At 41.7% G+C, this 13,147-nt stretch overlaps 1 protein-coding gene across 1 annotated transcript; it reads right to left on the reverse strand.

Moving 5' to 3' along the window:
• Positions 1 to 2,841: 2,841 nt before the first annotated feature.
• Positions 2,842 to 12,579, reverse strand: Tubal3 (tubulin alpha like 3). The gene is made up of 4 exons (XM_028892259.2): positions 12,501 to 12,579; positions 7,339 to 7,582; positions 5,430 to 5,582; positions 2,842 to 3,930 (listed from the first exon to the last, which is right to left on the reverse strand). The coding sequence occupies exons 1-4, from the start codon at positions 12,501 to 12,503 to the stop codon at positions 2,990 to 2,992; spliced, it is 1,341 nt and encodes a 446-aa protein (XP_028748092.1). The 5' UTR covers positions 12,504 to 12,579; the 3' UTR covers positions 2,842 to 2,989.
• Between the last annotated feature and the right edge of the window lie 568 nt (positions 12,580 to 13,147).

The following is a 13,147-nucleotide window of genomic DNA, read 5'->3' on the forward strand; positions in this document are numbered from 1 at the left end:
GGGTACCCACCATATTTACAGTTTAAATCTTTAGATTTAAAGGGAATTACTAAGCGTTTGTGGAAAGGTTTGTCATACTACTGCAGTCCTTAAAAGGAAATGGCATATATTAAATTTATAGCCAATCTCAAATATTTAACACCATTTATTGAAGTATAAAAATGGCACCAAAAATGTATGTGGATCCTATTTAAAAGCAGGTGTGTGAGCTTGCCTCACTTAAATGCTGGACATGTGTAGCAGCTGCCTGTACTCAGAAAACAAATCCCAGCAACTGGAAAATAAAGGTGGGATCGCAGAGCAGGCTGAATACTACACTAGCTGAATCAGCAAGCTGCATTCATCTGAGAGACCTTGCCTCAGAAAATAATGGAGAGGGTGATTAAAGAAGGCATACACAGCATCTGTCTTCTGTACGCTTGTGCACACATGGGAACATCACTTGAACACACACATGCTTTCCCACTTATGAATGCACATATGCATATAAGCACACACGCCACACACATACACATGAGAAAAGGCAAACCAGACTTACAAATAATGGGAGCCACAAAGTTTATTTAAAAACTTAAGAAACAATGTTCATTTGAATATTATTATGTTGTTAAATTTTAAAACAAAATAAAATCTACAAATGTTCTTTCTTGAGGGGAGGAAGAGATAGTGGGAGGGGGAAGTCAGAGAGAGAGAGAGAGAGAGAGAGAGAGAGAGAGAGAGAGAGAGAGAGAGAGAGAGAGAGAGAGAGAATATGCATTTCACTAGTGCCCTCTAGTGGCTGAAGAAAAAGCTAACAGGTACATTTGCAACAAAACTGTAAAGCACTGTATAGTATATACAAAGGGAAGAATCATCACCTATTACTTAATACCGTATTTTAATATGGAGAGAAATTCCATAGCATACCTCAGCTATTCCTAAGTCCTGGACCGGAGTGAATGGAGGCTCTAGATTGCTCTGGTTACTCAAAGAGGACACAAGACCGTAAAATTCCAAGGTTTCAGGGAACAAGTAACCTTTGAATTATATTCTAAAGTAAGAGTTATGTCACTGGCCATAGAACAAGTATATGCTAGAAAGTGGGGAGAGACTATGTTGGTTGGAATTTATGAGACCACTGTGACAGATAGGAGTGGAAATATACCTGGTATGAGTTGGGAAAGACTACCCACCATGTACAGAAGTTTATACCTTATGTCTAAGAAATGGTGAGTCATTAAATCCTGGGGCAAGGGAGCAAGATTATGAAAGCTGTGCTTAGAATGCTCAGTCATGGAGCAGTGGGAGGGGGTTAGGAAGACAGGACAAAAGTCAGGAAAGCTGTTGGGGGGGGATTTAATGACTCAAAAAGGAAGAGGTAAATTCTGAAAAAATTACAGAAGCAGAATCAACAGTAGCTGGTTCTATATAGAATATAAGAAATCAGGGGAGGCAGTAAAAATTAACAGTGTCATTTAGAATCTGCACAAACAGACAGAGACCACTAAAGGAAAAACACAGTTCAGGAAAATAGTATATTTTTAGGAAGAAAGTGTTTAAGTGTACACAAAGCATCTTGGGAAATGTGTCTAGAAAGTTCAGTGTAAGACTTAACAGAGAAATAAAACTTAGAGATAAGAGAGTGAACAGTCCCATTTCAGATCATGTGTCTGTTGGATAAATAATGAGAGAGAGAGAGAGAGCCAGGGGTGTCTCCACTAGGGAAAGACAGTGTGGAAGAGGAGTCTGATGGAACACTCATTCTAAACAAGACATTTAAACCACCCCCTATAAAGCACAGGGAGCACCTCAGTTGAGTGAGCAGGAAGCTAGGGAGAAGGGCTACAGGATGCCATCCTCTAGTGTGACACATGAATTGCGATTGCTTTCTCTACTGTGATAGACTTTATCCCTTAAACCAGGAGGCAAAATACACCCCCCTTTAAGTTGCTTTTGTCACGAATGTCCTCATAGCAATGAGAAAAGGAACTAATAAAGCCTTCTGGGGTTGGAGAGATGGTTCCGTGGATAAAAGGGCTTGCTGAACAAGTGTGAGGAACAGAGTTCAGATCTCCAATATCCACATAAATGCAAAGTGGGCACGGCTGCCCACCTGTAATCCCAGTGCCTGAGAGCAAAGACAGGGTTAGACTAGCTAAATCAGTGAGCTCCCAGTTCATGGAGAGACCCTGCATTAGCAAATAAAGTGGAGAGAAATTGAGAAAGACATGACATCGGCTTCTGGCTGCCACATGAACATGCTCACATCCCCATACTCCTTGCAGACATACAAACATGCACACACACACACACATGCACACACCACACACACATAAATGCATACAAAACAAACACAACCCCAATCCTGGACAGGGCAATTGAAGAGAAGATATGTAGTTTCTTGCCTGCAGAATACTCATACCCAAATTCTAAAAATGCCCAGCAATATTCTTGTGGTTTGTTTGTTTACTTGTTTGCTTGAATACAAAACTAAGGAGTTAAAGCCCACACTTGGAGAAAGAAAAAGAAAAATTCTGAAAGAATTTGTGATTTAATTGATGTATAATGCATAGATAATAGAGAAATAACATTCATAATCTTTGTGTTTTCCACCTTAGATACAGGACAGGGAAAGCAGAAACATTAAGGTTCCATACTTGATTAGTGTTTTGGTTTGTTTTGGTTTAGTTTGGTTTTTAAGGTGGAGGGGCAAAGAATAAAGTCAGGCTTTTACTGTGACATAAGAACTAATACAAAATAACTCTACCTAGAAGAGACCTAGTAGTTCAAATGACTGTAATCCTCAGAAGGCTCTCCATCAGCAGAGCTGAATTCTACTGTACACAAGAAAATATGACTGTGTTGTTGATATTGATATATTTAATTCAACGCAGAATTTTGGATCTTGCTGATTTGATTTTTGCTTTCCTTTTATTCATCAGGTATATAAGAGCTTGGAAACAAAGCATAACATTTTAACTCAGCATTCATTTGCATAATCATCTTTATATCAGAAACTCAGCCCCACTTCTTCATAATCTTTTTCCAGAGCAGCCAGATCTTCCCTGGCATCTATAAACTCCCCTTGTTCCATGCCTTCTGTGATATACCAGTGCAGAAATGCCTTTTTGGCATACATAAGGTCAAATTTGTGGTCCAGACGGGCCCAGGCTTCCACAATTGCCGTGGTATTGCTCAACATACACACAGCCCGCTGAACCCTGGCTAGATCCCCTCCTGGAATCACTGTAGGTGGCTGATGATTGATGCCCACCTTGAAACCAGTTGGACACCAATCAACAAACTGAACAGAGGTCCTTGACTTCATGGCTGTAATTGCTGCATTCACATCCTTAGGGACCACATCTCCTCTGTACAGTAGGCAGCAAGCCATGTACTTCCCAAGCCGAGGATCACACTTGACCAACTGGTTGGAGAACTCAAAGCAAGCAGCAGTGATGTCAGGCACAGAGAGCTGCTCTTGGTAGGCTTTGTCAGCAGAGATGATGGGGGCAAGGGTTGTGATGGGGAAATGTATTCTGGGATAAGGTACTAGGTTGGTCTGGAATTCGATTAAGTCCACATTCAAAGGCCCCTCAAAGCGGAGTGAAGCAGTAATGGAAGATATCACCTGGGCCATCAACCTATTGATACTAGCATAGGAAGGACGTTCAACACCAAGTTTGTGACGGCAGATGTCATAGACAGCCTCGTTGTCCACCATGAAGGTACAGTCTGAGTGTTCTATGGTGGAATGAGTGGTGAGGATGGCGTTGTAAGGCTCCACTATAGCAGTGGAGACTCTGGGAGATGGATAGACAGAGAACTCCAATTTTGTCTTCTTGCAATACTCTAGTGAGAGTCGCTCCATCAAGAGAGATGTAAATCCCGACCCTGTGCCTCCTCCAAAGCTTCGGTAAATCAAAAAGCCCTGAAGTCCACTGCATTGTTCTGCCTGTGGAAAGAACATGCGATGTGAAAATTCCACCAGAAATATTCAGAGCTAGTGAACTAGATGGTAATGGCAGCATATGAATGCCCAAGGACAAAAGACTCAAAAAAGAAGCTGGGGAGATGGCCCCATCAACAAAGTGCTTGCCTTATAAGCATGCAGGTCTGAGTTTGATCCTCAGAAGCTACACTGTAAAAAAAAAAAAAAAAAAAAAAAAAAAAAAAAAGCTGGTCATGGTGCCATGTAGTTATCACCCTAGCACTAGGGAGGTGGAGGCAGACATATCACCAGGACTTGATGACTATCCGTCTTATCCTGGTTTGCCAGGACCAGGTCATAGGAGACCCTGTCTCAAACAAACAACAAAGTAGATGGAATCTGCGGAATGACAGACAAGGGGTCCTCTGGTCCCCACATGCACCTGTGTACACAAATACACACAGGGACACACACTTTAAAATGGTTCAGAATGGCCCCTCTTGCCATAGTCAGCTATACAACAAACATAGCTACTTTGAAATATTCCTGAATGTTCCTTCTGGAGTTGGGAAAGGCTTTAGAGTTTCACTACTAATTGAGCAGTTCTAATTCCAAACTTCAAAATCCTCCAAAATCCTCTTTTTTTAAAAAATACTTACATGATGGCACTAATGGAGAGTCCGTATCTGAGCTCATAGCAAAGTCAACACACTGGCACACTAAAAGTACTGCATAAAATCACCTGAAGCCTATGACTAAAAGGGTTATTTGAAATGTAAATGAATTTTACATTTGACTTGTTGACTCCCCTAAAATTCATGTGTATATTATATTTGCATGCGCATGCAAATATACCAAAACCTGGAGAAAATACCCATCCAAGTACTTCTGGTCCCACTCATTCAGATAAGGGAAGCTCGGCCTATAGGAGCAATTGACCACCTTTCATTGTTTTCCATGAATTTATCTAGATATGATCTGAAGGTTTTGTCAATAATAAATAAAAGAAAATTATCAACATACAGAAGCAAAATAAAGTCCCCTCCACAGGAGACAGCGTACCTCTTAAGCTACACACTACATCCAGGATGATATGAAAGGCACTATGTTGCCAGTGGTTACATCAAACCAAACTTAACAAAGGATCTGCAGATTCAAACCCTTAAAGAACTATGAGAAAGAGCAGTAAGTATCCTTCACAAAGGTCTGCCCCTTGTCATCTTCACAAGTAGTAGTGACTATTGGAAAACAGTACATTTTAGAGAGCTTTGGGAATCTCTGCTAACATACACATATACCCTGCAATAGTAGGAACAAGGGTGATGGGAAGCTGCCTGCCAATTGTAAAGGCTTCCCATGTAGCAGTGTAACCAAAGCCAACATCAGGACACCTAAGTATCTCCAGGAGGCCCAGAGTGAGAGGGCTGGGGAGGGAAGAGGCCAGCAAGTAAGGCTGGTAACAGCTACCACAAGATCATGAGCATCCAGCATGAACCATTCATAGCTGAAGAGGAGCCACTTGCCAGCTTTCGGATCCTTTCTAGCACAAGCTCGATGACCTCTGAGCCCACAGAGTAGCGACCTCGTGCATAGTTGTTTGCAGCATCCTCCTTTCCATTCACAAGCTGTTCTGGGTGGAAGAGTGAGTGGTACTTCCCCACACGGATCCCATCTGCAGAGAGGGAGGTGTGGTCAGTGCTTGCATTCACACTAACTGCTGGCCCCTTCCTAACCCTGACAGGTCCTTTTCCCATGTTAGGGTTATGGCAAAGGAATGGAATTTATTCCACAGAAATGGCTTTTCTTAGTCTAGAAAAACAAAGAAATCTTCTTGTTGGTGTTGTTAGGCAAGGTACTATGTATTCCAAAAGACCTTGAACTTTTCATCCTCCTGCTTCCACTTCCGGGGGGGGGGGGCTAGAATTACAGGTGTGCACTACCATATCTGCTTTAATGTTGAGCTTAGGAACTGATTACGGGATTCCTACATGTTAGGCAAGCACTGTACCAACTGAGCTACATCTCCAATAGTTTCTTACTTTTTTTGTTCATAATACCCAGCAGAGCAATACTTAGCCTGTATATACACATCTTTGGCCTTACTCTTTTTTACCCTATCCACTTAAATAAAACTTTTAATATTTCCACTATATTAACATTCATTGGCATTGATCCACTTCGTCCCATCAATTTGCTATGTATTCTAACTCTATTCTAATAAGGAAAGCAACTCTAGTATAGACAGATTGCATTTTTCTAATAAGACAGACTATTTTCCAAAGACGGTCATAAAAACACTTCCTATTATATATTTGCTTTTAGAAACCTGTTATGCTTGCATTAAAAGGTGGAGTGGGATTCATATACCTTTCCTTGTGTCTTCATAACTATCTTGACTCATTGAGACTAGGTGAAATGGCACTATCATAGCAGCATCCATAGCTCAGGACTCGGAACACCAACTTGAAAGCTAGGTGAATGAACCACTATCCAAGTGAGTCCCCTGGCTCCCACCTGGATCTCCAAATCACGTGGAACAATGAGAATTTGTATCTTCTGAGCCCCACACAGATTACAAATTCATGAACAAAATAATGGTTGCTACTGCCTTACACTACTGCATCTGAAGGCAGTTTGTTATGTAGGAATAGAAAACCAATATACATCAGATCCAAACCTATCCTCCTCTCTAGCTGTTCTCTTAAGACGAAGCCTCCTTTCTATCTCCAATATTTCTCTAGCTGCATTTTAGAAGTTGTAGGACAGGATATTTCAAATTCTGCCATTGTTAATTGTAAAATAGCATTTGGGCTATCAAGATGGCAAACTGGGCAAAAACTTGTTACCAAGCCTGATAGCCTGAGCTTGATCCCTGAAATCTGCATGGTGGAAGGAGAGAGACTCTTTCAAGCTGCCCTCTGACCTCCACACAAGCACCACCATGGTCCAAGGGGGAGAGAAAGACAGAGACAGAGAGAGGAGGGGAGGGTTGCTAGAGGGAGAAAATGAAGGAGAGGGAGGAGAAAGAGAAAATAAATAAGTGTAAATTTTAAAGAAAAATTAGTTTCCCCCATGATTTTAAGATTTATATGGTACCTTGTTTCTGTGGAATAATTTTCAAATAATTTACTCTTTTGTAGAAGATGACAAATTTTCAGGTTCTTTGCCAATAGATTCTAGCTTTGCTCTCAGACCCAGGAAAAAAGCTTCAGTGTTCTGCTGAAGTTTGTGGATGGATAAATTTGGAGCTTTATCTAGTTAATCACATAGGAAAGGAGGCTACCGTCCATTTGGGTATGTTTGTCATGGTACAGACTGAGGTCTACATGATCCTGTTCATATATATTAGCACGATCTTGTAATCTCACCTGCCTGGTTTGTTTGAGTTGGGACATGGTTAAAGCACTAGCAAGTCAAATTTAGATTACCTATAACAGTTGGTTCTAGGTCCATGAAAAGCGCTCTGGGCACATGCTTTCCGGCTCTTGTCTCATGAAAGAAAGTGTCTAAAGATGCATTCCTATGTTCCATTTTAGTATTTTCCAAATGATCGTGTTGACTGTCCAGAATGAAGCCATCTGGCTGGATTCCATGTTCCAGGCAATACAGTTCCCAACAAGCATCCCCGATCTGCACACCAGCTTGACCAATGTGAATGGAGAGACACTCCCTCTGGAATAAGCCACAGTGGATTAGAATAGAGTAGGAGCTTGGACAACATGAGCACTACTGATTATAAATGACAAAGACCAAACTTAGGAATCACAAGAGAAATTCATTGTAATCTAAGACAGTGGTTCTCAAACCTCCCAAAGCTGCGACCATTTAATACAATTCGTCATGTTGCAGTGACCCCCCAAACATAAAATTATTTTTTTTGTTACCTCATAACTATGATTTTGCAGCTATTATGAATCATAACATAAATATCTGTGTTTTCTGATGGTCTTAGGTGACCCCTGAGAAAGGGTCATTCACCCCCCCTCAAAAGGGTCATGACCCACAAGTTGAGAACCACCAAGCGAAAGTGTTCTACAAAGGAGGCCAGCTAGGTAGCTCAGCAGGTAAAAGCAATTGCCAGCCACATAAACCTGGCACTCTGAATACGATCCCTAGAACACACACACACACACACAAGGGGAAGAAGATAACCACCTTCACAAAAGTATTCCATGAAAAACAAGTTCCAAAGAGCAGCCACATTTCATGGAAAACTGAACCGAGGACTAAAATGGTGCTTGAATTCTCTCACTCTGGTGAGGCAGCTGAGTGACTAAAATCATTTGCCTTGAAAGCCAGATGACCTGAGTTGGATCCCTGGAACCCAGGTAAAGACAGAAGGAGAGAACAAACTCCACAAAACCATACTTTGACCTCCACACATGGCTGGTGACATGCCCATCCTCGTATAGTCACATCATACCCATGCATGCATGCATGTATGCATACATGCCATCATAATAAACAAGATAAAAACTCTTTAAACTTCTTCTGTCCTATAAGTAAAGCATCTACTACTGTGTGCTGGATGAAGAATTGAGTTAGACTCTACATGTATAATCATATATAACCTATACATAACTATAATTAAGGGTAAATTGTGGTTGTGGTAAATGGGTGTTTACATCAGGCTAATTTATGCAGAAAAAAGTTACTAGAAAAGAATAGATTTTAAATTGACCAGCTTTGTCAAATAGTAGAACTCACTGCAGACAAATTAAAAGTGTTATCTCTTCAAGCCTTGAAATTTTGTTATTCACATGTGCTCTCCACAGGAAAAATATTCTAAGGTTAAAATTATTAGAAATTTTCACTTATTTTCCAAAACAAACAAGTCATTGTGCATAGAAATTGGAGGGTAAAGAGGTAGCTGAGTGGGTAAAGGTGTCTGTCACCAAGCCTGAAGAGTAGGGTTTGATCCCCTGATCCACACGGTGGAAAGAGAGAATCAGAACTGCTGTGGGGTGTCTTTCTGTATGCTGTGAATATGTGTGGCTCCCATTGGATAATAAATAAAGCTGTTTGGGCCTATGGCAAGAAAGCTTACAGCCAGGTGGGAAATCCAAGGAGAGCTACAGAGAGAAGAAAGGTAGAGTTGGAAGAGATGCCAGCCGCTGCCAACGGAGCAACAAGATACCAGCAGACGGGTAACACCATAGCCACGTGGCAACATACAGGTTAATAGTAATGGGTTAATTTAAAATGAAAGAGTTGGTGAGCAAGAAGCTGAAGCCATAGGCCATACAGTTTGTAATCAATAATGAGCTAATAATAATTAATAATAATTAATAGTTTATTATTATTATTATTTTATAAACAGCTGCGGGACTGGGGGCCAGGTGGGACCAACAAACTTCCAGTTACACAGAACCAAGTCCTTCAAGTTGCCCTCTGACCCCACACCAATGCTCTGACTGCTCTGCACCCAATAAACAAACTAAATGTAATAATTTAAAGAAAACCCTATCATATGCATAATTATATAAAGGATATTTTTCCAAATACTTTTTTATTATTTTGTGTGTCGATATGTGTGGGAGTTCATGTTCTCAGAACCCACTTACGTGCTTCGTGGGTAAGGCAACTCTCCTATAATTCTAGCCTGAGAAGGCAGAGATAGAAGATTCATAAAACAAGCCGTGGAGCAAGGGTAGCCATATCTCTGAACTCTGGGTTTGATTGAGAGAACCTGACTCAGTGAATAAAATAGAAGCACAATTGAAGATGATTACTGATATCAACCTTGGGCCTCCATCTGCACATACTACCCCATACACACACACACACACACAGAGAGAGAGAGAGAGAGAGAGAGAGAGAGAGAGAGAGAGAGAGAGAAGATATTCATGATTAAACAAACTCTAGTTATTTCTGAATAATAGAGGTTTTTTTTCTTATGTAAAGGTTACTCTTTTCATCTGCTCTAATCAGCATTCATTATTTTTCTTTTTTTTTTTTCACTGTAGCATTTGGATTTATTTTGGAATGGGGAACATAGTATTACAATTCTTTTTTTTATTTTATTTTATTTTACAATACCATTCAGTTCTACATATCAGCCACGGATTCCCTTGTTCTCCCCCTTCCTGCCCCCCTCCCCTTCCCCCCAGCTCACCCCCCATTCCCACCTCCTCCAGGGCAAAGCCTCCCCCGAGGACTGGGATCAACCTGGTAGACTCAGTCCAGGCAGGTCCAGTCCCCTCCTCCCAGATTGAGCCAAGGGTCCCTGCATAAGCTCCAGGTTTCAAACAGCCAACTCATGCAATGAGCACAGGACCTGGTACCACTGCCTAGATGCCTCCCAAACAGATCAAGCCAATCAACTGTCTCACCTATTCAGAGGGCCTGATCCAGTTGGGGGCCCCTCAGCCTTTGGTTCATCATTATTTTTCTTCAAGTAAAACAACTTTTTAAGTAGTTGAGACAGACCATACGTCTTAGTTAGGGTTTCTATTGCAGCAACAAAACACCAAGACCAAAAAGCAAGGTGGGCAGGAAAGGGTTTATTAGGCTCACACTTCAGCATGGCTGTTCATCACTGAAGGAAGTCAGGACAGGAACTCAAACAGAGCAGGATCCCAGAGGCAAGAGCTGATGCAGGGGCCATGGAGGGGAGCTTCTCACTGGCTTGCTTCTCATAGCATGCTCAGCCTGCTTTCTTATAGAACCCAGGACCACCAGCCCAGGGATGGCACCATCTACCATGAGCTGGGCCCTCCCCCATGGTCACTAAATGAGAAAATGCCTTACAGCTGGAGCTCAAAGAGCTATTTCCTCAGACTCCTTCCTGAGGTCCTTCCTCTGATGACTCTAGCTTGTGTCAAGTTGACACACAAAATAATCAGTAGTACACCATATTAACTACTTTTTAACATAGAGAAAGAAAAGTTGAATCCTAGAAATCTAGAGCAATATCTGCATTTTGATTGCCAGTGGTCCTGGACCAAGTCTGTACTGGTCTGCACTGCCTTCTACATCCTCAAGTCCTTCAAGCTGCTTGGCCTTGTAAGCTGAGGGGCAATCACAAATGCACTGTCTCAAAGTCTAAACTCAACTACAGAGCTCAGACCTCCCACAAATCTCCGGCCAGGCCTATGTGAGCAAGAAGGCAGAGGTCAAGAGCTCTGATCTGCCACACCCCGGCAATCTGATCTGGGCTCTGCCGTGCTCAGCAGCATCAAAAACATGTACTTTGTCTCCATTGACATGGCATACCATAGGCTTCTTTGTTGCATGAGAATTTCAGGTTCAATACTCAGAACTTCATCTTATCTCTTTGTGTGACTCTCAGTTTCTGGTGACAATGGCTGTGAACTTAACTTCAACATCACTTAGAACAAACAAGTAGCATTTGAAAATCAAAACAGAACATTCCATTATGAACAAGCTTCGTAAATCCTTATCTGCCAAAGAACAATTTCATTCCTCTCCCCTCCTCTTGGACTTTAAAAGCTGTAAACACATTAACCAAACCAGACCTTTGTCCTCTAAGCTTAAGATCAAGTTCAAAAGGAGGGTTGTTCATCATCTCTGTACCTGAAAGAAACTCTTAATCTACAAAATTCGCACGCAGACAGCTCCCAGTAACTCCCTTCTCCAGCTGTCAGTAGACGCAGGAGGAACTCAACTGAGAGGCGTATTCGCTGACAGTAAGTCACAGTAAAAACAATCACCAAGAGGTATCACAGAAATAAATTGCTGCCCTTCCCGTGCTCAAACAACACAGTAAGTGGTACCATTCTTTCTCAACACAGCGGGCCGCTCAACACAACATAGCTTGGCCTGACAAGCCCTGTTCTTGGCTGTAGAAATGTCTGACTACAAAATAGCCACATCTGAGGGTATAGAGAACTAGATTGACCTTATTCGTCTCTTAGCCTCGGCCATCTTTCAAAGCTCTCTCTTCGAACATTAGTCGTGGTATTAAATAGTCTACAATTGTAAACTATCCACTAACTGTCAACATCAATAAGCCCAAGCACACTAATAAATGTCATTCCAAAACTGATTTGAGTTACTGAGAAAGGATAATTTTCAATTAAGCTTTTAATATGCAATTCTAAGAAACAAGCAAAAGACCTCCCATACCCTTTACTCACTTGCTCTCAGTGAAATATCTTGCAAGACAACATCACACCCAGAATGCTGACATTGATCAAGTCAAGACACAGAACATTCTACTACAAGTATCTTTCGTGTTGGAAGCCTTGATTCTTAAGATAAAAATGGCTTAATGCTGAAGAGAAAGTTCACTGGGGCAAGGCAAAGAAGCAAAAGCAGTTTGAAAGGTTTCTTCCATTGAAGAATTCAAAATTCTAAGATATTAAAAACTACTGTGATTTCCACATGGGGGGGGGGAATTAAAGGGGAAGTGGTTCTCTAAAGGTGGTCCTAAACAGAACTGCTAGAAGTAACTATATTCCTTCTCACACAGAACTAAAGAGAGAGTAGAGAAAATGCTGTGTCGTTATCCTACCACACATTTGTGATTTATTAAGGATTTAAGGTGGAGGAAAGTGCCTAACTGCAACCTACAAAATCTGCCACCATCCCAAATCAACACTATTGATTGTATACTGTGCCCACTTACCATGCTGGTCTGGAGGTGCCCCTATAGCCCTGTGGTGACGATTGAGGATAAGTCATTTCTAACACAGCCTTATCAACTGGGCCCGGAAATGACTCCACCTGAGGGCTGAAAACATTCTTCACTTAAAGCAACACACCCAGGTTTTAATTTTTCAGTTCTCTGATGACAACGTAGCCGTATTGGGCCTGAACAAGCTGTGCTAAAGTTTGTGCCAACTATAGCTTAGTCTGCTAAGCCAGTGACAGCTGCCCCACAACTGTTTCTAAACTGTATGCATGCTGAATATAATAAATCACTGTGTGTGTGCACACATGTGTTTGTGTGGGTGTACATTCGGGTGTATGTGCACGTGTGTGGAGGCCAGAAGACAGCCTCAGGTATCGGTCTTCAGGAGACATTCACCTTGGTTTTGTTAGAGGGATTCTCACTGGCATTTGCTGATTAAGCTAGACTGGTTGGGTTGTCTAGTGAGCCTTAGGGATCCACTTGCCTCTACATTTACATCCCTGGTTGTCAGCTTTGCTGACTCCCCATGGGAGTCCTTACCCTTTTGGAGGAGGGGATGGGAGTGGGGGGGGGAGGAAGCAGGAGGAGGGATGAGAGGGGTATCTGTGGTTGGTATGTAAAATGAATAAAAAAAAGTTTTT

The sequence above is a fragment of the Peromyscus leucopus genome, chromosome 5 (assembly GCF_004664715.2).
Source record: "Peromyscus leucopus breed LL Stock chromosome 5, UCI_PerLeu_2.1, whole genome shotgun sequence".
Lineage (NCBI taxonomy): Eukaryota > Metazoa > Chordata > Mammalia > Rodentia > Cricetidae > Peromyscus > Peromyscus leucopus.